We start from the raw sequence: 25,908 nt of genomic DNA on the forward strand, positions 1-25,908 counted from the left end.
GGGTTCTTTGTTGCTGCCCTCTGTGACATTTTCTCCCCCTCACCTCCACCACATGCTGTCAGACCACATCTTGTCTCTGGGTGTTTGAGTCTCTCCTTTGTGCCCACTGTTTATTTTTTAACAGAATTTTTCGGCATGCTTTCTCTTTTGCACCCCACCCCCTGTGTCAGTGGGACTAATAAACACAGCAGCCGTGTTCTGGGCTGCTCTTCTCCAAATAAATATATTGGCACACTTAGTGACATTTATGTCACAACTTTCCCTTTCCCCCCACACATTTATTTTTCTGCAGGATATGCACACACATATCCACCCCTGCTTCCTGCTCCGGTGTAAAATTCCGTCCCTGTTGCCACTTGGCTTTCCTGCAGGAGCTGACTCTGTGGAGCATGCCTTGCATTTTTGCCCCTAATTTTAATCCTTCTTGCTCCACATTTTGCAGAGAAACTCCCCTGTTGTGGCATTTGGCACATGTCTTCCTCCAGCTTTTGTTTCTGTAATATTCTCCAGATATTTCTTGGCTTCCTGTGGGTGTTTGTTTGTTTGTTTGTTTGTTGGGAAGGATCTCTGGTGTGCAGCAAAGTGAGGAAACCAAACCAAACAAGAAAGGACACACAGCACCCATTTTCATAAGTTCTTAATACATTTTCAAGCAACCTTCCTGGGCTAGTCTGCAGTTTGGAGGAAGAAGGTTGTAGATGCTTTGGAGGTAGAGGACTTAGCAGGAATAGTGTTTGCCTTGCGTGCTCAGGGACAGAGTTGGGGGAATGCTGGACATTTGGGATTAGAGGTTATTTGAGGGTGGGATGGGAGAGAATTGGAGCTTCAAGAGGGGGCGATTGGAGGTAGAGGTTGGGAGTGGCAAAACCTGTACTACCTGGGGATTATGCTTTGAAATGGTTCTGAGGATTTCTTGAGTACCTTCTGGAGATCTTTAGGATGGTTTCTGTCTCTTCTCCCTGCCCTCTAAAAGAACTATGCTGCCTTTAAGATAATATCCTAGCAAATGCCACTGTGCTCACACAAGGCAATGAAGGAAGGGGAAGCTGGGGCTCTCTTATCACCTTACTCAAAAGAAGCAGCCTGGGCAGTGCAGAGGTCAACCACCTCTGCCTTCCTCTGACCCTTTTGACTGTTTTCCTGGAGAACTCCAGGAATTCACTCTCTGGGTACTCAGAACAGGATAGGCTCTGTGTCTTGTGCTTTAACCTAATGGTGGCTGCTTCCTTTGTGCTGCAAGAATTATGCCAGTTGGCTTGAGTAAAGCTTCTAGTGGTGACCCTGGGCTCATGCTGGATATTCAAGTCCCACAGATGCCTCCTTAAGTTTCCTTAAGGCACATCCTGAAGAAGGCTTTGCAGAGGGGGAAATGCAGTGGGGTATGCTTGGCTAGCACACTTGCTATCTATTGTGAAAAGTAGCCCTGATAGCCACAACAACAATGACAACAACAATAACAATAATAATATATAATACAATACAATACAATATTATTTATAACCCCTCCCATCTGGCTGGGTTCCCCCATATCCAAAAACATAATAAAAACATCAAGCGTTAAAAACCTCCCAATACAGGGCTGTCTTCAGATGTCTTCTAAAAGTTGTGTAATTCTTTATCTCCTTGACATCTGAAGGGAGGGCGCCACTACTGAGAAGACCCTCTGCCTGGTTCCCTGTAACTTTGCTTCTCGCAGTGAGGGAATCAGCAGAAGACCCTTGGAGGAGGACCTCAGTGTCCGGGCTAAGTGATGGGGGTGAAGACGCTCCTTCAGGTATACTGAAGGTATACATCACATGGTGTGTGGTGGCTTGAGATTCAGGTTTGAATGAAGGAAATCCGGGTTCAAACCTCTTTTCAGCCCTGCAGCTATCTGGGTGGCCTTGGGCCAAATGTGCTTCTCTCTGTTTAACCTGAGCTGTGAGTTAAGCTGTGACTCTGTGTTCTGAGGGAAGAAGGGCAGCCACCCTCAACCTTTTGCCATTTGTACCATCACGTCTGAAGTGATAGAGCATCTCCAGGGGAGTCTAGCTGCAAAATGTCTTGGGGAACCTGATGAATCAGCAGCTGGGGACCAACAGCAGTACCTGGGCAGTGTGATGGAGTGAGAGCAGCTTCACTCTTCCTTTGGGAAGCAACCACACAACCCTACAACAGCACTGAGAAATGGAAAGGCCCAGCAAAACAAACCCTCACATGGAAAAGCTGTTGTGAACACTGCATTCATGGCTTTCAATGGAAAGGGTCCTCTTTCTTCTCCCCCCCCACCCCACCAGTACAGTGGCCTGTATTTTCTGTTGGTAAGAATCTGTTTGTAAGAATCCCAGCTTGAATTAATCTCAGTGCCCCCAAGTTGTGAAAAACTGAACATGATGAATTCCCACTGTAGGGAATTTGTAGGATACGGAAGAGGTAAGGTGATATCTGTGGGACTCCCCATTTGATAGAACCCGCCCCAGTTTCTGTTGACCTCCACATTCTCTGCCCCAGGCTGGCCTGAGGTTGGGCTTTTGCAGCTAAAGTAAACGTAGACATAGCCAAACGTCTGTCTTGCTTTTAAAGAAACACCACAGGAAATCTTTGCACTAGAGGCAGCTAATAGTTTGTGTTGCCAAAGAAGAGAAGGACATCTTGCTGCTCTTGGGAGGAAGTTCACCATGTGTTAGTGGAGAGTTTGACTGACCAGAACAATAAATATTGTGATCCTCTGGTTACTGCTTGCACTTGGGCAGGTATTTACTTGCTCTGATTCCATCCTTATATTAAACTTCTGTGGGAAGAGGTTTTTTTTTCCTGTTCCAGGAAAACTAGTGGAAAGTATTGTTAAAGATAAAATGACCTAGCATATAGAAGAATAAGTCTTACTGAAGCAGAGTTAGCATGGCTTCTCCAAGGGTAAATCCTGTTTCAATAGTTCCTTGAGAATGTCAGCAAGTATATCAGTAGAGGTGATCCAGTTAACATAGAATAGTACAGCTTTCAAAAAGCTTCCAACAAGCTTTCTCACCAAAGATTCTTTAGTAAACTTAGCAGTCATAAAGGTAAAGGGACCCCTGACCATTAGGTCCAGTCGTGACCGACTCTGGGGTTGTGGCGCTCATCTCGCTTTATTGGCCAAGGGAGCCGGCGTACAGCTTCCGGGTCATGTGGCCAGCATGACTAAGCTGCTTCTGGCGAACCAGAGCAGTGCACGCAACTGGTTAAATAAAAAGAAGCAGAGTAGGGGTAAATATACTCTGAGTGGAGAGATGTAGATACTACATGCAGGATAATTCTGTCAGTTGCTACTAGCCATGATGGCTGTGTTCCATCTGCCCTGCTGGAGACGGCATGACATGCCCCTGAATACGAGTTGTTGGGACTTGCAAGTGGGGTGAGTTCGGATCCTGTTTCCAGGCTTCCCATAATGGGCATTTGGTAGGAGCCTGAGAACAGGATCTTGGACTAGATGGATCCCCTTTGTTCTGATCCTGCTGCTGCAGGACTTCTCTTAGGTTCTTATGAGATCAACTGGCTCAAGGTTCTGGCACACAAGCCAGGCCAAGCATTGAATAAGGACCAAGGTGCTAGTTCAGGACTTGCATTTTCTGCCTCAGCTGCAGGACTGCTTAGAGCAAGTTGTCCCAAGCAGTGTGTTTGCTTCGTTACATCACATGCAACTTATCCTGGGGCACAAGCTACTGGGATGCACCCACAGTCCATCTCCATCCAAATGACTTCTCCTTATGCACTCCTCCCCCTTCATTGCAACAAGGCTCAGAAAGGGGAGTGTCCTAGAAGATCTCCAAATAGCAATGATGCTTGCACAGATGCCCTACTCGGTATTTGAGCAGCTAAGTTGATTACCAGCTGAACCAGTAAATCACGGAGAGCCTTGGTGGTGTTTCTCAGAAGCTGGCAGGTGCCCTGAACTTAAAGCCTTGCATAAAATTTGAAGGCCGATAGAGTTAAAACAAAGAATTATTAAGAGTAGAATATTGCAGTGCATCCAGCAGAGAAAACTGCCTTTCCTCACACTCTGGTGATCATACACAAAATTGCCTTTTTCCAGAATGCATGAAAGTGAAAAAACTCACCAAAACCCTTTGAAGGAGAAGATTCCTAACTATAGAAGCTCAATTCCTTCTGCCTTTCCAGGTCTGCTCACATGTTCATGGAATGGGGTGCAAACACTCTAGTAATAGGGCGATAGGGAGGTCGAGATGTGAGATTGGTGATTGTGGGTCTGCTCCTCAGTTGACAGGCAAGGAGGCAGCAGCTTGACTTGGCAGCCGCCCTTTTGAACTAGCAAAGCAAGGACTCATCCACACATGCTTGTTTAATCCTTGAGGACTGGCATGTGTGAGTGAGCCCCCTTAGCAGATAAAGATCTACACGTGGGCAAATGAAAAGAACTGTCTGGGTGAAATAGTTGGGACCCTGTTGATACGGTGCCCCCTGTAGCTGTGCCAAATAATTGAGATTTTGTGCAAGGCATTTTTGCATTTGAGTACATGTTTCGGTTGTCTTAAAAACAAAATGGAACAACCAAGTGTGACTGTGGTTTTCCTTTCTTTCTTTTGCTTGGGATATGTTGCCAAACTGTTGGGGTTGACTTGGGTCTTTGGTTGTGTGGCGGCAAGCAAAACGTAAGAATCACTTCAGGGTCTGTTCCATGCAGGAATTTGCGTATATTTAATTCCATCTGCAATTGATGCAATCATGGGGCAGGCTGAAATGTTAAGCCCATGCTAGCGAGTAACTTTATTTTTTATTTAATTTATGTTAAAATATTGTGTACCACTTTTCATTTAAAAAGCTCAAAGCAGTTTACAATATACATTGCCTCCCCAATTAACAGCAATAAATAATAACTATTGAAACATCCAGTTAACACCTATTTTCAGCAATTACAGCAGCCCAGACACAAAAAGAACTCAGTATCAACAGTCAGGAGGCAGCCTAGTAAAGAGAAAAGATCTTTAAATGTCTGCAACACCACCACATCTTTGCCAGTCCCATTGAATTCAGTGGACCTTGCTTCTGAGTGTGTAGGTTAGCATTACAAATGTGTTTGCTACAAGTGCATCTGTGATGCTGAAAAACCGTCCACCAAGCTTTCCAAATGTCCCTGTAATGAAAATGACACACTTCTAGGCTATTACTGAATTAAGTAGCAAACAATATATTGCCCCTCAGTACTTTGGAATTATTTGCAGCTCCTTGCAAGGAGGAAAAGAAATGTTGTTTTCCGTTCTCCTTGAAAAGACTTATTTGCATTTGTAGTTGTAGATATGAAGGGCCTTATTCCTGGGTGTTTTTGCTTGTGAAGCCCAATAAACAGAGAATTAAACTATGTTGCCCAGAGATAAGTCCCATCCTTTTCAGTCCTGATTTGAAAAGCAGTGGCTTTTGAAGAAGGCTTAGAGGGAACTCGGGTCCTGTTCAAGGAAATTAAATCAACATTGTCTATTAATCATACCGTGTGTCAACCCCCTCCCCCTCCCAGTGAATGTGAGGGACCATTAGATGTGTGAGGTCTCTAAAGATCTGACCAAGTCAAATGGGAAGAGGGTTTCAAGAAAAGGGAAAAAAGAGACCGCCATTAGCACATGAAAGAGAGTTTGGAGTGAAAAGAACAAGAGAGAGAGAGAGAGAGAGAGAGAGAGAGAGAGAGAGCCCTACCTGGGTGTGGGTGTCTGTTTTTAACTTTGTTTAGTTAACAGAAATCACAATACTCAAAGAGTAAAGTCCAATGATAGTTTTCAATCAAATGTTGCTGCTCTCCAGGAACCGATGCATAATCTCATGAAGAGTAAACATTCTGCATTTGGGGGGCTTAGGCTAAGAAGCCGGATTCTTCGGTGCAAACCTTTTAGTCCCCGCAACCCAACACATGCCTCCTCTCTGAGTACAGTGGTACCTCGGGTTAAGTACTTAATTCGTTCCGGAGGTCTGTTCTTAACCTGAAACTGTTCTTAACCTGAGGTACCACTTTAGCTAACGGGGCTTCCTGCTGCTGCCGCGCCGCCGGAGCACGGTTTCTGTTCTCATACTAAAGCAAAGTTCTTAGCCCAAGGTAATATTTCTAGGTTAGCAGAGTCTGTAACCTGAAGCGTATGTAACCCGAGGTACCACTGTATGTGTGTGTGCGCGTGGCCATAAATGTATATTCTTCCCCTGTTTACCCCCTTCTTCTATTCCTAACTCCCTCACCCCTAAAGTCTCCATCCCCTTGGGGAGGCGGGTAACCTGTTGAGACCCACGGTGGAGCCAAGCCAAGAGTAGGTCGAGCCAGAGTCACCTTCCCCCCTGTCTCACCCCCCCACATGCTCTTGCAATCCAGGCATGCCTTTGATTTGATTCTCTTGCAATGCGCACATTCCAGCCAGCCATTTTCTCTCTCATACACATACACCCCCCCCCACACGTGACAGTATTCTGCACCATCCATTCACCACAGAAGTGCTTTCTCACACACATACCCCCCTCTCCCACCCACCCACCCACCCACCCCTCTTCCCTCTTCCCTCCTCAGTTGCCTCCCTTTCTTTCCCCACCCATGAGGAAATTAGCCTTAGCCCACTAGTGCCAATAGAAACTTTTTTCTAAACCTCTCTGCAATGGAGGGGCGAAGTGGGGCACTGTGGCTTAAACCACTGAGCCTTTTGGGCTTGCCAATCAGCAGTTCGAATCCATACATGGTGGTGAGCTCCTGTTGCTTTGTCCCAGTTTCTCCAACCTAGCAGTTCAAGAGCACACCAGTGCAAGTAGATAAATAGGTACCGCTGCAGCGGGAAAGTAAATGGCGTTTCCATGCGCTTCCGTCATGGTGTTCCGTTGCACCAGAAGCAGTTTAGTCATGCTGGTCACATGACCCAGAGAGCTGTCTGTGGAGAAGCGCCAGCTCCCTCGGCCTGAAAGCAGAGATGAGGGCCACACCCCACTGTCAAATTTGACTGGACTTAACCATCCAGGGGTCTTTTACCTTTATTTACCTTTTACCCAATGGATGGCAGCACTCAGGGCGAGAATGGCCAAATTGAGGGAGGAGAGGTCCTTTGGTGTCACAGGTGCATTCAGCCCACCAGCTTGGAGATTCCTTAGAGTGTAAGCCCCTCTGGGCAGAGACCTGCTCCTCTTGCAGTGTGTAAAGGACTTAGCCCTATTATAGGAACAAATAATTGCTTGGGGCAGCAAACGTCCCCCCCGAGGCACAATCCTTAGAAATTCTCCTTCACAACCTCCTTTGCAATGAACACGAGTGTGCAAAAGCTCTCCCCTTCAGGCTTTACAATGCTGTGCTTGTGCAAGAGAACAGTGCTGGGTTAGGCTGCTTTGAGGGGTTTGCGTTACCAAAGCAATGCCCTTTCCAACTCCTCATAATGCCTGAGCCACCAGAACCCTTGTCTTTTTGTGGGAGCTCTGTGCAAAAGATGCACCATTGCACCTTCTTAGGAGAGTATGTGTGAGGGGCTCAGTTTCTTTGACACACTCTGAAGTTTGGTGCATGTTGCCTCTTCACTTTCCAGTCCTTGGCAGGGGATTGGGCAGGCAAACATGGACAGAGCCAAGATTTATATTGGAGGGGCAGGTATTGGGGGGGGGGTCAGAACCAAGTTATCTGTGATGCAATTGGTCAGTTCAGTATTTTTATTTATTTACTTGATTTGAGGGAGGCAGCTGCCCCCCTGGCATGCAGGCAAAGCAGCCCCTGTACCATATTGTGTGAACGATGGAGACTCTTTAAGAGTACAGTGGTGCCTTGTGTTACGGATGGGATCCATACCGGAGGCCCGTCTGGAACATGAACTGCCCACAACTCGAAGCACTGTGTCTGCGCAGGCACACAGCGCGATTTGTCACTTCTGCACATACGCGAGTGGTGAAACCCGGAAGTAATCCATTCCAGGACTTCTGGGTTGCTGCGGGACCAGTGGCGTAGCGTGGGTTGTCAGCACCCGGGGCAAGGCAAGTAATTTGGGCCCCCTAACCCATGGATATTGCACCCCCTAACCCGTGGATTTGGCCCCCTAACCCTAACCCCCAGATGTTGTGCCCGGTGTGGCCGGCCCCCCTGCACCCCCCACGCTACGCCACTGTGCAGGACATAATGCGAAAGGACGCAACATGAAGCGGACGCAACATGAGGTCTGACTGTAATAAAACGCTGCTGTGGCCTGGAACTAGGTGTGTGCAGTGCAGCTGAAAGGGACTAAGACTGGGTTGCATGAGGACGTTCCATCCACCTTGGCAACTGCCCTTAAAAACTAGGCCAGAGTAAGACTAGGATGATGTCAGAAGACTCCAGGGGTCCTATTTGTTGACAGATTTTGAGGGTGAGCTGTGAGACTATGTGGGCTCTGGGTGTGAAAGCCAGCATGGCCAATGGCCAGGGGTGTTTGGAATTGTTCCATGTCAAGGGCCACAGGTGCCCCACCCCTGAATATTGAGCCAGGTGGGCCAATTGGTCTGACACCGTTTGCAACTTGTGTTTCTGTTTAGCTGGGTTTTCTTGGTGGAAAATCTGTGCATTGTCCCAAGGGGAATTCTAGGGTTACAATCCTGTGGTGTCAGGAAGAGTGTCTTCCTTCTCTTGTCTGTGTGTTCAAAATGGACCAATGGCATCTGGGGCAGTGAAGCATCCGGATGGGCTGGCTTGTACAAATCCACATGCCACATCCATTTGCCCATCCATCCTCTTTATCCTCCTAATGCAGCAAATTGCTTTATAGGTAATAGGTGAAGCATGTCGTCCCCCCAGAGCAGGACTGAAACAGCAAGTGCCTTTGTAAGCTGTCTGCCTGATCTGCAGCCCAGAACGCCTGGAAGGGCCGGGCTTCTTGGCGAGTCTTCAGCCTGCAGATGGCTTTGCAATGAAAGCTTGCTCCTTGCTGCAGTGCAAGGAATGATAGATGGTGTTTTCATTTTGCTGCTCCGAGGGGTCAAAGTGCCATCAAGGGCTCATGACAGCCCAACAGAGAAATGTTAGTTCTGAAAGGAAATTTATTTCATTGCTCTAGGGGCAGTTTGGGGCCCCTGAATGGATTCTCTCAGTCAGTGTGTAAAAATGTATTATTGTTCATAAGATAATGCTGTGTGCCCTGTGCTTGATTGTAGGTGTTGCTGTCTGACAGCCACTAAAACAGACGCTAAAACAAATTTTGTAGCATCTTCTCATGGTTGCTGTTGAGAAGCTTTTTGGAGGGAGTATCTCAGTCAGAGGATGAATGAAGAGCCCATGAATTATTCCTGCTTTTTCTTTATCTGTGGAGTCCTGGAAAGCTGGCCTCCTGTTCTCTGGAATTCACTTAGAATCATAGAATTCTAGAGTTGGAAGGGACCCTGAGGGTCATCTAGCCCAACCCCCTGCAAGGCAGGAATCTCAGCTAAAGCATCCATGGCAGATGCCACCCAACCTCTGCTTAGAAACCTCCAAGGAAGGAGAGTCTACAACCTCCTGAGGGAGATCGTTCCACTACCAAACAGCTCTTATTGTTAGAAAGTTTTTCCGAATTTTTAGTCAAAATCTCCTTTCTTGTAATTTGAACCCAATGCTTCAGGTTCTACCTTCTGGAGCAAGCGGAAAACAAGCTTGCTCCATCTCCTATGTAACCGCTCTTCAGATACTTGAAGATGGCTATCATATCACCTCTCAGTCTTTTCTCCAGGCTAAACATACCCAACTCCTTCAACCATTCCTCATCAGGCTTGGTTTCCAGACACTTTATCATCCTGGTCACCTTGACATTTGCCTGGCTAATCTGGGGGAAGAAGCTGCTTTGTCCCCACTTTTCGGGCAAGACCACTATGGAGTTCCAATGCACCAACAGACTTGCTGAGGTCTTTCTGTGAACGAAGAGCTGTGCTCTGGGCATGGCAAACTCACATGGTGCAGGTGTGCTTTGGGTGGCAAGGACATGGCGCTTTCCTGAGCGCTAAACAGGGGTCAGCAAACTTTTTCAGCAGGGGGCCGGTCCACTGTCCCTCAGACCTTGTGGGGGGCCAGACTATATTTTTTTGGGGGAAATGAACGAATTCCTATGCCCCACAAATAACCCAGAGATGCATTTTAAATAAAGGGACAGATTCTATTCATTTAAAACATGCTGATTCCTGGACCGTCTGCAGGCTGGATTTAGAAGGCAATTGGGCCAAATCCGGCCCCCAGGCCTTAGTTTGCCTACCCATGGCTTAAGTGATCCAGTGTGCTCCTTTCAGGTGGCTAATTTGATTATCATGTGCAGTCGGGTTCTGCAGATAATTTCCTTTACAGTCATACCTCGGGTTGAAGTAGCTTCGGGTTGAGCGTTTTCGGGTTGCGCTCCGTGGTGACCTGGAAGTAACGGAACGCGTTACTTCCAGGTTTCGCTGCTCGCACATGCGCAGACACTCAAAATGATGTCACACGCATGCGCAGAAGTGGCGAATCGCGACCCTCGCACTCACAGACGTGAGTTGCGTTCGCTTCAGGATGCGAATGGGGCTCCGAAATGGATCCCGTTCGCATCCAGAGGTACCACTGTACCAGCTTCCTGCATGATATTGCTATAGACGCACACCTTCAGACATTTATTTATTTTATTTTTTGCAAAAGGTGGGTGGCTGAAACAAGACTCGATGTCTTGCCCGCCCCCCTGCCGCAAGCCAGCTTCTTCAGCTATTACATGCTGATGAGGTTTTGTCACGGAAAAGTCACCCACATAACACAGGACCAAAATGTGTTTTTCCCTGATTGTGGAGACTGGCCAGGAGTCCAGGGGCTCCTCCCCTCCCCCCTCCATCCCGAGGTGGCCTCCTTTTCTCTGTAATTCCATTTAAATGATTGTTGTCTACGAGGTGAGTTTTAGGGGCCATCGTCTCATCTTACAAAGCAGAGCCAGTGAACTGTGCTCAATCCTTTGGGCAGCAACAAAAGGGAGGAAGGGCTCCTGGCAGCGAGAGCGAGTGCAAGGGGTCCATATTAGAGGATGGCAATAAGAAGATACCAGAAGCCTGCTGCAAAGTCAGATTTTTTAAGGCAAACCCAAATTGCCTTTTGTCAGGCAAACCATCATTTAGATTTGGACTCAGAACCATGGCAAGAGCTTCCAGATGCCCAGGCAAGGCTTGTCTGCCTGTCTCTGCTTGTCATTAGCTCAGCAGCACTCATGTTCCTTTGGTGCAGGAGTCCCTGGAGGTGGAGCAATGGCTAATAATAATAATAATAATAATAATAATAATAATAAATATTTACTCACCCATCAATTGATGGTCCCAGGACAGGTCACATTAAAATACAACATTAAAAATAGTTTATTAAAACACAATCACAAAAGTAAGGTGGATCCTAAAAATATACATCTCAAGTGTCAAAAGCCAGGGTAAAAATGTGTGTCTTCAGAATTCTCCAGAAGCTGTACAATGAAGGTTCCAGGTGCACCTCTGTGGTGGGAGGGAGTTCCACAGCTTAGGGGCCACCACAGAGAAGGCCCTTTCCTGGGCTATCACACATACACAGACACACCTATCCCTACACCTACGCTTCTGAGGGTGGAAGAACTAAGAAGAGAGCACACTTTGCCAATCTCTGCACCCAAGAGGGTCTGTAGGGAAGGAGCCGTTCTTTCAGATATTTCTGATCTGTCAGTTCAGACCTTGCGTGAGCCAGTTAGTGCACACACGGCTGGCAAGGCTGCTTCAGACCATGACTTCTGATTCTGCTTGGCTGGCTGGCTGCAAACCATAGTTAACCAATTCAGACACCAACCAAACCATAGTTACGTTACCACTAGTGGTGGTTTGACATAATGTTTGGACAAAGCCGATATTCCTGGGGTTCTACCCCACTCCTCACCCCCAATGCATGCCTTTATATATTTTAGCCCAGAACTGGGACATTTTCAGAGTCTTTTGAGCTGTGTTGCTGACCCCCAACTTCCCATCCCTGATCTAACCACCACACCTGTTTTAAGAAAGCTGCTTGCATCTTCAGAAGCACAGCTAAAATAAAAATAAAATCAAATAAATAAACTTCTACCTCAAGCGGAATTGCCATGCAGGGTCTTCATTCATCTGTTTTCATCCCTCTCCACACACACACCGATTTGCCGTGCTTCACTTGGAAATCAGGCCTTGCTGCCCCAGGGAGGCCTCTCTTCTCCCTCTCCCCCCCTCCTTTTTCCAGGGATGTGGACAGTAAGAGCAGTGATGTTTTTACTGCCAGCCCACTGGGGTGGGGGGCAGTGAGGTGATGTTTGTCCGGAGGCCCCTTCAAGGGAGCAGAGGCAAGTCACCAGAGAATTGGCGTCTTTAGATTTTGACAGATAAGCAGGAAAAGGCAGCAGCCAACATGGACTCTTCCATCTGGTTTCTAGCAACCTGGGGTTTTATGCAGTTACTTAGTTTGTGGAAGAGATAGCAGAGATTGGAGCCCCCCCTCCCCACCAGTCACCTTTCAGCTGGAGTGTAAACCACTGCGGTTGCCTGAAGGGTTAGCATGCCTCTATATATATATTTTTATTTAACAGATCTCTTGTAACATTAGTTAGGTGTGACCTAGCGGTTAGAGTGGACTATAGCTTAGGAGACCAAGATTTGAATCCTCACTCAGCCAGTTGACACTCTCTCAGCCCAGTGCCTCTCAAACTTGGGTCCCCAGCTGCTGTTGGACTACAACTCCCATCATCCATGACCGCTGGTCCTGCTAGCTAAGGATGATGGGAGCTGTAGTCCCAACAGCAGCTGGGGACCCAGATTTGAGAAACACTTTCTTAGCCTCACAGGGTTGTTGTGAGGATGAAATCGGGAGGGGGAGAACTATGCGTGCCACCTTGAGCTCCTTGGAGGAAAAGGGTGGTATATAAATGGAAATAAATAAATGAAATAAATGAACCAACACTGAAACTCTGCATCAGTTACAATATTTACAAGCGTGTATTTGACTTAACTAGCCAGTCTTCTTTGATCCTTCACAGAAGTGATGCATTGATGAGCTGCTCCCCCCCCCCCATCAGTGATGAGAGGAAGTAATTTTGGAGGGGTCCCCTCTCCCTGCCTCCCCCTCCTCTTGCTCTGAACAGCCTCCTCAGCTCTTGCAGCAAACCTGGCTGCCTCCTCCTTTATTTATGCCTTGAACTCACAACGCCTTTGCTTATTCTCGTAATCGGTTTCTGGTGTATTTACATTTCTGTGCTTCAGACGTGCATTTCTAAGGATCGGGTTTCTCTCTCTCTGGGCCGGCTGTTCCCACCCTTCCCCCCTTCCCCAATTCCCCCGGACCTCTGTTGCTTGGAGCAGACTCTGGCGAGTCCCAGATCCCATGTCAAAGGCCACGACCCAGATGTCAGAGCAGCCCTTTCTGCTGGCCTCCTCTTGAATGATTATCTGGAGTTTATTGTGTTGGAGGGGATGGGATTGGGGGCAGCCCAGTCACCCCAGCAAGGCACTGCAGCCGGACTGCAGCTCAACAATGGAACGGGGAGTTTCACAGAAGCACAAAAGATTAAATTAAAGTTGGACATTTGGCCAGAGAGGTGTGTGCCTTAGAACACCCCCTGGGCAACCCATCATTCTTCCTGTTTCTTGTTAAGGAGCATTTTTTTAAAACCACAGCAAGCTAACCTGAAAAATTTCCTGGGCGAAACTTTCATCAAGTCAGTTGAGGCTGAGATTTAAGAGTAAATTGCTGACTTGAAGTCCCTGCTGCAACAAGGCCTCTAACAGATTTTCTGTTGGATCTCATATTTTCAGGTCAGAAACAATATAATGTCCAGTGGCATAGCTTAATATGTGATCACATTTTTTTTTAAAAAAAAGAAAGACTGTTTCCCCTCCCAAGGCTTTAACAATAACAACAACAACATCAACACACATATCCAATATATTATGAAATGTTATCTTTGTCTTTTTGCTCACCCCCACATCCCCTTTGCTTTCTCAAACCTTCATCTGTAATGAATGAGAGGCTTCAGGGTGGGGAGAGGGGTGGATTCTCTGCTCTGAAAGAAGAGAAAAGCCACTCATGCGCCTGACCTCGGATTCCTTCTTAATTTTATCTAGCCCTGACCTGTTGGCTCAGTTCTGCCGTCTTTGGAGACTCACAAACATGTAGCAGCTGAAAGAAACAATGGCAGGGTTTTTTTGGGATTGCAGCATTGCACTTCTGTGACCTCCATGTAAACAGATGCTTTTCTGCAAAACTTTTGCCAGGACACCCCCCCCCCCAAAAAAAAAAAAACTTCACAAAACTTGCTGTGACCATCCACAACAGGACCCTCTCTCTAGCCTCTGATTCAGGACCAGCAAGAGAGAATGGATCTCCCTTGTGTTTCCAATTCTGTCTCTGTCTGTCTGTCTGTCTGTCTCTCTTTGTTTGTTTGTTTGTCTTTTGCTTCATGTATAATTGTGGGAAAGGAATTCTGCCCTCTTTTTGTACTTGCTGGCAACCAGGGAACCTTCTGTGAAACGTGGTTTTAAAGGCATGGGGGTGATTCCTGTGTGCAAAAGATTGGCAAGGATTTGAAGACTTTCATCCAGAAATTCTCCAATAGTTGCACAGAGATTTAAAACCAATTCTTTGGGAGGGCAAGAAACTTTGTCAGGAGGAGACCCAGTTAGTTAGGAAAGAGGCCATACCTTTTTTAAAAAATGAAAAGGAGACATTGTCTCCCCCTTCTGTCAGTTATATGGCACTGGGCATATTTAGGGCAGCCACCTCATTTTGTTGACGTAGACTTTAATATAGATGTGGAGAACATCAGGCCTACAGGCCAACCTAGCAGTTCGAAAGCACGTCAAAGTGCAAGTGGATAAATAGGTACCACTCCGGCAGGAAGGTAAACGGCATTTCCGTGTGCTGCTCTGGTTCGCCAGAAGCAGCTTAGTCATGCTGGCCACATGACCCGGAAGCTGTACGCCGGCTCCCTTGGCCAAAAAAGCGAGATGAGCGCCGCAACCCCAGAGTCAGCCATGACTGGACCTAATGGTCAAGGGTCCCTTTATCTTACCATCTACTTTAATAGCTTTGTGGCAAACAGAAGTCCAACCAGTGCAGCTTCTCCTGCTTTTACATGCAGAGGTCGTAGAAAGCCACATCTCATGCATAGCCTGGCACACACCTCTTCAGGGTTCTGCTGGGAAAGCATGGAGGCAGCTCTGTGCTGACTGATGTAGCAGCAGCAAACTGAGCGGTACCTCATAGCATCATGCCCACCTTCCACTGAAAGGCCAGGGGGCTGTGGCGGTGGGAGAGTCTGTCTCATTGCCTTTTATTTTGGGGAGGCTGAAACCTTCAGAACAGCTGGACTTAACACCAGGGCTGGATTAGAGATCCAGTGCCAAGTCTGGACAGACTCGCTTGCCCTTTCTGTTTCACTTAATCCCTTCTGTTCCAGTGGTTAGGTGGGTCCCCTGTAAGTGGAGACAGTCTTGCCTTGATTTTGTTGAACCCATGAATTTGGGGAGCTTGAATTGCTTCTGCCACCATCATACAAGACGTTTGTGCTCATCAGTCAGAGGTGTGGCTGGAGACACGATGTTAACCTCCAATTCATATCCCTTCCCCTTGCTGATTATTTGGGATTGTTCTGTGGTGTCAAAATCTCTTCAGGAACGGCTGCTCCATTTTGTGCCTTTCGCTGCATCCTTGAGGATTAGCGAAGGAAGGAAGGAGCTGGTGCTGGATTTCATTAGAATAGATCTTTTTGACATTTGCCTCTTGCCATTTCCCCCCAGCTCTTTCCATGGGGGTTGGGGGTGCAGCCTGCAGTTTTGCCTAAACTGAGGGTGGGAAGCCTAAAGAGTGTCTTCCTCCTTCAGGGGAAGTGTGGGAGCCCCCTCTGGTGTCTTGCTGCAGAACGACATCGCCTCCAGATGCTTGCAGATCAAAGGACCCTTTTGGAGGAGGGAAGCAGACAAAGGGGGGGGGGCAAAGAGTAAAAGAACAGGAGGCGCACACTGCCGAAAGGGGGCGGGGAGTTCTTTGTCATATCCTCCTCCAAAAACACAACTTAGGTATTGGCACACTGTCTTGTCTGTTGAAGACCTTCAACTGCAGATATGTTTCGCTAAAAGTTTTGTTAAAGCTGAAATCACTGCAAGCACCAGAACTTCTTTCTTATTTATTTATTTGTTGGTTGGTTGGTTGGTTGGTTGGTTGGTTGGTTGGTTGATTGATTGATTGTATTTTTATCCCACCCTTCCTCCAAGGCACTCAGAACCCCATCCCATAGTTACCCTCCTCTGTAAGGTAGGTCAGGCTAGGAGTTGGTGACTGCCCTGAAGTCCCATAGAGAACTTCATGGCAGAGCAGGAATTTGAACCCGCATCTCCCCAGGGCTTAGGCTGATGACCCAACACGAGGATGGAGAGACAGTCGCAACCCAGCCAGGTGGACGGGGAATAATAATAATAATAATACATTGTCACATTGTTCTGGTTGGGGATGAAGGGAGTTGGATTTCCCCACTGCTCCTCTAGCTACTCCACCAAGCTGTCCTTCACCTGATGGGTCACACCTGCTCATCCATAAGCTGCCAAGGGCCACAGCTCAGTGGCAGAACAGCTGTCTCACATGGAGAAGGTCCCACCACCAGAGGCGGTGGGCTAGCTGCCTGTAGGGGTGGGGCAAACATCCCAGGGGGCGGGACAGTGATGTCATTGATACCCGGGGTGGGCTGCACCTACCGCACCCCCCTTCCTCCACCAGTGCCCACCACCTGTCTCCTGCTGGCCTAGGTAGGGCTGGGAAAGGCTTTCTTCCAGAAGCCCCAGAGAACTGTCGCTGCCAGTAGGTGGGTGTAGACAACTCTGATTTGGGGGACCAAAGGATGGATACTGCATGAGACAGCCTTCTATGCAACTCATAGGGTGATAGTGAGGCCTCTCTTCCTCTTTCTGCTGGTAGCAGTTGTAACAATGGGTACACAAACTTGCTGTCATTTGTTACTCAAATAGCACCTGTAAGTGTATAGGGTGCTTCATATGCAGACCTCTTCCTATGCCACTGAGCCTGCCCTTAAATACAAAAGGGCAAGGAAGGAATTGGGGCAGCCATGTTGTTGCAGCTACAACAAAGGCGGCATTTTTTCATCTCTGCCAAGCTAAACAGTTGGCTCCTTGCCTCTCTCGCCCTGACCTAGCCACTGTGATCCACGCGATGGTCACCTCCAGACTGGATTATTGTAACTCGCTCTACGTGGGGCTGCCCTTGAGACTGACCCAGAAACTCCAGCGGGTGCAGAATGCCACGGCGAGACTCCTTATGGGGTCCTCGCTGCGGGATCACATTCACCCGGTGCTATACCAGCTGCACTGGCTCCTGGTGGAGTACAGGATCAGATTTAAGGTGCTGGTTTTAACGTTTAAAGCCCTATATGGCCTAGGACCCTCATACCTACGGGACTGCCTCTCCTGGTATGTCCCACAGAGGAACTTACGGTCTTCAAACAAAAACATCTTGGAGATCCCGTGCCACAGAGAGCTTAGGCTGGCCTTAACTAAAGCCAGGGCTTTTTCAGCTGTGGCTCCAATCTGGTGGAACGCTCTGTCACAAGAGACTAGGGCCCTGCGGGACTTGACATCTTTCCGCAGGGCCTGCAAGACAGAGCTGTTCCACCAGGCCTTTGGTCAGGGCACAGCCTGACTCCCTCCTTTGGCAATCTTCACAGAACTTTAGTCTAATGGTTGCCATCAATTTGAGTTGAATTAATTTTAATGAAATGATTTTAGAATGTTGTATTATTTTATTGTTGTTAGCCGCCCAGGCCCAGCTTCGGCTGGGGAGGGCGGGATATAAATTATTATTATTATTATTATTATTATTATTATTATTATTATTATTATTGTCATGGTGTTAGCATGCAGGGGAGCTTTTTTGGCCATAGAGGTGCCCCTCCCAATATGTCATCATGGAAGAGATTAAATGAAGGGCATCTTTCAGTGAGGCACCAGCGCCCTGTTGAGTTCAGTGTCTTGAGCTGTCTGAGTCCAGTGAGGAAGAATCTGAGTGGGTCTTCCTGGGTCTCAGTTGATTGATTAAATATTCTTATTTCTGCAGATCCCAGAAGGAAGTACCATGTCAGACTCCTGGCCTACAACAGTGTGGAAGAAGGCTACCAGGCAGATCAGACGGTCAGCACTCCTGGATGTGTCTGTAAGTGTTGAATTGTTTTATGGAAATCACCAGCTGTGGTTCTCTTTTATGGATATAGTGATTGCTGGTCGTTTTATGCAATCCCTCTAACTGCTTTTGGTATTAGGTCGATATTGTGAAGTCTATGGAAAGGGCTTTTTAAAAATGTGTCCGTGGTATACGTTCCAATGAACTGAGAGCTTGTTGCCATAAGTTTTGGAGTGATTATAACTTGTTTGATTTATTAAGACTCTTTAGTGGCTGGAGGTCTTAAGCCCTCACACTGACTGCTATGAGTCCTTGCGCAAGATGGGATATTTGTCTAGTTTTCAAACTCTCCCTGTCATTCCTAGCCGTTTGCGACTCACGTTCCTTGTTGCCTCTTCTCCTCTTTTCCACAGCTGTCCGTGACCGAATGGTCCTGCCTCCACCACCACCTCACCACCTTTATGCCAAAGCAAACACCTCTTCTTCCATCTACCTGCACTGGGGACGACCTGCATTCACCTCTGCACAAATCATTAACTACACTCTCCGCTGCAACCCTGTAGGGCTACAGAATGCCTCTCTGGTCCTCTACCTCCAGACGTGCGTATCATCCATTCTGATAATTATACTTGCCCCCATTCCCTTCAGATAGTTCGTGGTTCTTTTAATTGGCATTTTTATGGAGCATCTAGGATGGCAAAGCCAGAGCTGAACCCCCAGATCTGCTCCAGGGCAAGTTCATTTGGGGGCCCGTTTGTATTCAGTTTGTCTCAATTTGGTTAAATTGGGCTGCTCTTCCTCCTCTTCATCAGCCACAATCCTTGGGTGATACCGTAAGGCTTTGGGCCTGATCCAGCAACCAGGCTCTCTTTAGTCAATGTGTGATTTGGAAAGTGGCCTCTCTTGCTGTAAAGGCTTCAAGCTCAGGAAAATATAACCTGGAGTTAGTTTCAGTTAATGGTTATGGAGACCCCAAGCGTTAAGGGTATAAGCTCATTCTGACATGAATTTCTCATTTTCAGAAAGGTTTTGTAAACAACACAATATAAAATTTTGTCTTGCTTATCATGTGTATGGGTGGAGGTTTAATATGTGTTTTTTTGGGGCGGGGGAGTAGTGGTTTTCATACAACAGGCTGTGGAATGTATCAGTAAATTAAATTATAGTATATTTAATCAAAGGGAACGCTAAAAAAACCTTTGAAGGTTTTCTAGATTAATTTCAGTTCAATTTCCAAAGTCTGACACCCAAATCCTGCCTCTGACTCCATCGCTTACAAACACCACATATGAGAACATTGATGATGCCATGATCTACCCACTTGGCAATGCCTAGTGAACTTAGAGACCTGCCTGTTACGTTTGTTCTCAATTAGAGAATGCCAACCTCTTCAAGGTCATGTGACATATGGCCAGTCATTGCACATTTCCTGGAGAGGCCACATAGACCAGACATGTCATTGTTCATGTTGGGGCAGTAATGAGAGTGAGCTGGAAATTTATGACTTCCTTGCTTGTAAGTGTTCAGGTTCTGCAATCCAGGGCAGGTGTTGCTTTCTTGATGGGCCAGAAGATGGAGTCCTCCTTCTCAAGTGTTATATTTCAGCCATCCTGTAGAAACATTAGAATACCTCTTTAAGTTTCACATTTTCTGGGTTTTGCAGAAGGGAGCAGGGTCAGGTCACTTTGGTGGAAAACGGATCAGCCACTCCTGGTATTAAATTTAGCTTTCTTGTGTTTCTATGTTTACAGCTCAGAAACTCATATGATGGTTCAGGGACTGGAGCCAAGTACTAAGTATGAGTTTGCGGTTCGGCTACATGTGGATCAGCTCTCAAGCCCTTGGAGTCCTGTGGTCTACCACACGACGCTTCCAGAAGGTGAGGGTGACATTGTGAAGAAATGCTCATGTCATCATGCACTGGGTTACTACCCAGCATCCCCAGTTCCCTTTGACCAGCTGGGCAGTGGACAAGATCCCCATGCAAAGGATGTCTTTGTGTACATTTTGCCAATGTTGATCACCTGCCATGGCATGTTTGGATGTGCGTGGATGCCAGGTGTTACAAACCCTTTGGGTATCTTGTTCCCAAGCAATGAATTTCGGGGTGGTGGCTCTGGGCATCAAAGGGGGAAGCAAAAATGACAATTTAAGCTGAGGGCACATTTGTGTCCATGGGAGAGGATTCTTCAGTTGGCATCTAGAAGTTTAGTTACATTGCAAGCAATTTTGGGGACCTTCCAGTGAGTTTGGACAGGGGGAGTTTCAAGGCAAGGGCTTGCTGATTTGTTTGCCTCCCAGTAATTCTGTGTGGCTTTCCCCCCAGCACCAGCTGGTCCTCCGCTGGGAGTGAAGGCGACTCTGATAGAGGAAGACACAGCCTTGGTTTCCTGGAAGCCTCCTGGTGGGCTTGGCACTGTCATATCACGCTACACAATCCTCTATGCATCAAGGAAAGCTTGGATCGCTGGCGAGTGGCAGGTCCTGCACCGGGAAGGTGAGTGAGTGACTGTGTCAAGGTGGCTGTGGGGAGCTTGTTCCCAGCTTTATCCAGGTAAATCTAAATTTGCTGTTTCTGCTAAATGCTACCAACCCTGTTAAGCAGGGCTCGCCTCCTGGGTGATAGACTCTCTGATAGAATCCAGAGTTTCACCTTGAACTTTGTTGCAAAAGTTGCTTCCTCCACTCAGATATCAGAAGGGAGCGAGAAAAGGGAGCAAGCCAGCTTCCCTTGTGTGCTTCAGCTAGGCAGCAATATTTAAACCTCGCACCCACAACTCTGCTGGAAACACAGAGGATGCTCCTGGAATGAGGGCTGGTTGCTCAGCTGGATTTTTCTTCTGCCTGCCTGGTTTGCGGTAGAGGAGGAGAAAGGAGGTGGGGCTGAGAAGGTTCTTCTTCTTGAAGAAGAACTATTAAGAGACTTTTGGACTATTAATTGGTTTAGAAATTCTTTTAAAGAAAGAGATTAAACATTTATGAGATTAAACATTTAGAGGACTACAGGTTGACCATCCTTTTTCTAGATTCAGATTATAAACGACCGGGTCCAACTCAACAGCATGTTCGTGTAGAAAGTGAGGAATTCTTATACTGATAAGCAGGTTGAGGCCATCATCTCTATTCTGGTCTACCCTACTACTTAGCTTTTCTGGATCAGCTCTCCAGCTGATGTTGGACTCAAAACTTCCACTGGTCCCAGCCAGTAGAGCCAGGGTTCCTGGGGATATACTCCATCAACAACAGCTGGAGGGCACCAGGTCCAGATAAAGTTAGATGGGTCTGTCCAGCTCTCAGGGAACATTATATGGTCAGCTATATCCCAATTCAGTCTTCCTGCCTTGTTTCATCTCCCTCCCCTATAGGAACTATAACAATGGCTTTGCTGGAGAACCTGATGGCAGGAAACATCTACCTCATTAAAATAGCTGCATCCAATGAAGTGGGGGAAGGGCCTTTCTCCAACGTGGTGGAACTTGCTGTCCTACCAAAGGAAGCCTCGGAATCAAACCAAAGACCCAAACGCTTGGATTCGGCAGATGCTGACACAGGTGAGTGCAAAGAATTTGTGACAATCACCTAGTCAGGTCTTAGAACACCAGGTCTTTCTGTTATTATGATTCACATTTACGGTCTCTTCACACATTCTTTACTATTGTTTGTTGCTGTTATAATACATTTTTTAAGATTACATTCTGTCATGAAGTTTTCTCAGAATGGTTTACAGTAGCTCTCAAAGCAGTGTAAATATGAATCCTAAAATACAATTTAAAACCACAGCAATGAAAACAATACCTCAGCTCTGGTCTCTTTTTGGTAACCTAAACGTGGTTGCCAAAAGCCTGGGAAAACAGAAAATGTCTTTGCCACAACAATTTGGGAAGGACTAGTCACAGGGTCTGTTCTTCTCCATCCCCACCTGCACATGTGATTTATTTATTTATTTTACTTATACGTGATTCTTCTGCATGATGTGAAACAGGCTGCCTGTTTCAAGAGTCACTATAATGTTACACTGGGGGTGTGTAGATTGTTATGTGTTAAGATTGCCTCATATTGTGAATCTACAGGTGAGTGGCAAAAAAGGACAGACACACACAGTCTACCCACCCTCTCCTCCACACACCTCAAATACTTTCCTAAGTAAAATCACACTTGAAGGGAGCCTTAGCTGGAAAGAGCAGCTATGAAGCTACCTTAAATCAAGGCTTCTGCAAACGTCAAACCTGCAGGGACAAAGAGTAGCTCCTGGGGAATTCCCCTACCCCACTGACTTCAGTAAGATATCCTTGGAGACCCACAGTTTGCGCAACCAAACATGGCACCTTGGAGGCGCCTGGTTCCTCTCTTTGTTTGTGGCTCTCAGAGTGGCTGACAAAAATCTGTGTTAAAACACTCCCTGCAGTCGGGCTTACAGTCTAAAATGACATTTTAAAAAATTCATTTGTTTATTATTTGATTTATGCCCCCAGTTTACCATAAGAATAAAACATATGATATATAAAAGCTAAAACACAGATTAAAACATCAGAACAGTATTGCATGATGACACACAAGGAAAAAGTAGGGAGGTGGGTTGCTCCTGCTGATATTTGTAAAGTGACCCTTATTAGAAGGCAGTTGAGAGCAGTAATTTCTCAGTGATGGCTGTGGGGAGTGTGTATGCCTTTCTCAAGGTCAGTGAGGGGAGGAGCCCAGGGAGGGTTCCAAGGGCCAGATAGAGAGTGCTGCATGTGGCCCCCATCTTGCCTGGGAACTGGGCACCTTTGTATGGAAAGCAGCCTGTTACAGCCTGGCCCAGTTAGTTTCCTCAGGATTCCCTGATGTCCGTAGCTGATGCTTCTTGTGTTTTCAATTGCAAGGGGTGCCCAGAAATTGTGCTACAAAAAGGGCACGCAAATGATAGACCTGGGTGTTGCTTTCTTCCTTGCAGCTAATTCCGGCTATTACCAGCTGGACCAGAAGTCGATGACAGGCATCATTGCAGGTGTCTGCATTGCCCTGACGTGCATCTTGATCTGCATCCTCATCTTGATCTATCGCAGCAAAGCCAGGTAAGCTTGGAGGGGGCAGCTAGGTGCTTCCAAAGTGCTACCATTGAAGCACCCACAGAAACGAGGGTCCGGTGAGGTTGGGGGAGGGACCTTGGACACTTCTCACTTGGAGCAATTCAGTATTGTGACAGCAGTGGGCTCCCAGGCTCAGGCCCTGAGTGGAATCTGTGGGAGGGGAAGTCTGAAGCCCATGACCCTTGAGACAGTACACTTGCTTGCATGCTGTGGACATGCGAGCTCTTCTGCTTAGAGAAGCTTACCTGAGATGTGTCTGGATTTGCAGTACAAAACTGTTTTGCTTACATACCCCAGGTCTTAAAACTCCTGGGATCTGGAGCCAGAATATACACAAGCTGAAGAGTCGCGTATGGCAGCTTTTGGCAGGCTGGCCCATTTCAGGCTGTGGTTGGGGATGGAGTGAGGATCACCTGTTCAAATGCTGAAAAACAAATTACTGTAGTTTAGGGTGGAAGAAGGCAAGGGTAGAACCTTGTAGGGAGTGTTGTGGTTTGGTTTGGTTTTGTATTGTATTTACTGGAGAGCTTTGTAAATATTCAAGCCCATGAACACACCCAGACACCTGCAATCTAAAGTCCAGTGCCAGATGAATCCCAGAGAGTTTGGTTCCATTCATAAATCACTGCAGTTGGTTGCTTTTAACAGGGCTGGGAAATCTTTGGCTCTGCAGATGTTATTAGCCTCCGACTCCCATCATCCAGCAACATCTGGAGGGCCAAAGAATCCTCTCTCCTGATCTAACAGGATGTAGGCATGCAAGATCGAAAGGAATTTGCCTCAGCCTAGCCTGCTTGTCTTAAGTCTCACTTTCCTTCCTGCTCCACATTGAACAGGAAAACGTCAGCCCCCAAAAGCATCCATCAAGCGTCCCACCAGCACTCTCACAGCAGCATCTCTTCCATGGGTGCCAATGAGGTGGGCAAGAGCATAGAAGACCTTGCTGAGAATGAGGAATCTCTACAGCCAATGATGGCGGGAAGCAGCTTCCTGGATGCCAAGGTACAACGGCCTGTCTTTTCTGGGCTCCTGCTGCCTTCACTTTCTTTGCTTTTGCTTGTTTATTCAGAAAATTTACACACACATCCCAGCCTGCCAAGGGATTTGCACCACACAGGACAGCTTACAATAATTAGAAGCAAAACAGTCTCATAAAAGGAATGAAGCAGCACAAAAATGGAAGCAGGCTTGATGGATAAAAACATTTAAAAAATGAGGGTCACATGAAAATAGTCTGCCCAGGGAGACCAGTGCTGTCTGGAACAGGAAAGTTAACTAGTCACCAAAAAATTATTATTTATTGAAGTTTTATAGCACCCTTCATCCAAAGAGCATAGGGAAGTTTACAACATAAAAATACAAAATGAGAACACACAAAAAAACAATAACAAACCAATAACACCCCTCCCTCAAACACATTTAAAAGCCATAGATCTTAAGTGGGGGAAGACAAATGGCTCTCAAGAAGTAAGCCATTCCCAGGACCATCTGTAGCCTCTATGGAGCCTCACTCCTCATCCCAACTAATTGTGTCTCAGTCACAGAGATACAGAAAAGGCTCTCTTTGGGTGTGGTCAGGCTGATATAGCAGGACAGGAGCCTCAGGGGGCAAGTCCACTGTCCCTCAGACCTTGTGGGGGGCTGGACTATATTTTTTTGGGGGGGGAATGAACAAATTCCAATGCTCCACAAATAACCCAGAGATGCATTTTAAATAAAAGCACACATTCTACTCATGTAAAAAACACCAGGCAGGCCCAACAAATAACCCAGAGATGCATTTTAAATAAAAGGACACATTCTACTCATGTAAAAACACTCTGATTCCTGGACCATCCGCAGGCCGGATTTAGAAGGTGATTGGGCCGGATTCAGCCCCCGGGCCTTAGTTTGCCTACCCATGCCCGAGAGCCAAGCTTTTTAGGACTTCAAAGATAAGCTGGCACACCCAACTTAGATGCATTTAATATAGTGTTTCTCAAATTTGGGTCCCCAGCTACTGTTGGACTGCAACTCCCATCACCCCTAGCTAGGAGGGCCAATGATCATGCCATGGAGTGGGAGAAGTGTCTGTGGGATTCTCCCACCCCTCAGGTGTCAAAGTGACTTGTCCAGCTTTTGCTGCTATTCACTATTGGTAGGGATGCCATTTGCAAGCAACAAAAAGTCTTGCGCCAGACCTCCAAGTTCAGGGCATATCTGATGAAAAAGAGAAACAGAGCTATGTGTCACCTGCTTGTTGCTGACAGCAGATGTCTAAGGCACTGGACAGAAGCCCCCCCCCCCTTTCAAAAAATGATCCCTAAGAAAGGACAGGGACAACAGAAACCAGGGCCTCCCAAGCCCATCCTGTCAAGGGATCCAGAAACATACCAGAGTCAATGGTACTGAAACTCTACAGAAAAGCTCATTCTCTTCAGCTCCCAGGTAAAGATTTCCCCAAAGCACCCCAAGTCCCCAAAACCAGGCCTGAAGCCACATGGAAATGTGTCTAGGGGAGGGGTTCCCAACTTGTGGCCCATGTGCCACCAGTGGTTTGGAGCTTCATTTGGGTGATCTGTGGCGCGTCCACATTAAATAGTCATGGTGATTTTATTTGTATTTTTGTTGCCGCTTTTATTTCTTATATTGTATTACAATTTGAATTTTATGGAACTGAAATTGTAATACAATAAAATACAATATAAGAAATAAAAAAGCAATAAAGTCACTATTAAAAACCACTTAATCCAGCACATTGCAACTGCTACAACAGGCAGA

At 46.9% G+C, this 25,908-nt stretch overlaps 1 protein-coding gene across 2 annotated transcripts in view; it reads left to right on the forward strand.

The window, feature by feature from the left end:
• Positions 1-25,908, forward strand: part of PRTG (protogenin) — an 85,288-nt gene that overhangs the window by 53,399 nt on the left and 5,981 nt on the right. For both annotated transcript variants that reach the window (XM_082198322.1, XM_082198323.1), the window contains exons 12-18: positions 18,017-18,112; positions 18,493-18,679; positions 19,831-19,958; positions 20,406-20,576; positions 21,445-21,630; positions 23,013-23,133; positions 23,985-24,150. In XM_082198322.1, coding sequence (XP_082054448.1) covers positions 18,017-18,112; positions 18,493-18,679; positions 19,831-19,958; positions 20,406-20,576; positions 21,445-21,630; positions 23,013-23,133; positions 23,985-24,150 — 1,055 coding nt within the window. The remainder of the gene's footprint in view (positions 1-18,016; positions 18,113-18,492; positions 18,680-19,830; positions 19,959-20,405; positions 20,577-21,444; positions 21,631-23,012; positions 23,134-23,984; positions 24,151-25,908) is intronic.

This window comes from Podarcis vaucheri, assembly GCF_965113315.1.
Source record: "Podarcis vaucheri genome assembly, chromosome: 14".
In the NCBI taxonomy this organism is placed as follows: domain Eukaryota; kingdom Metazoa; phylum Chordata; class Lepidosauria; order Squamata; family Lacertidae; genus Podarcis; species Podarcis vaucheri.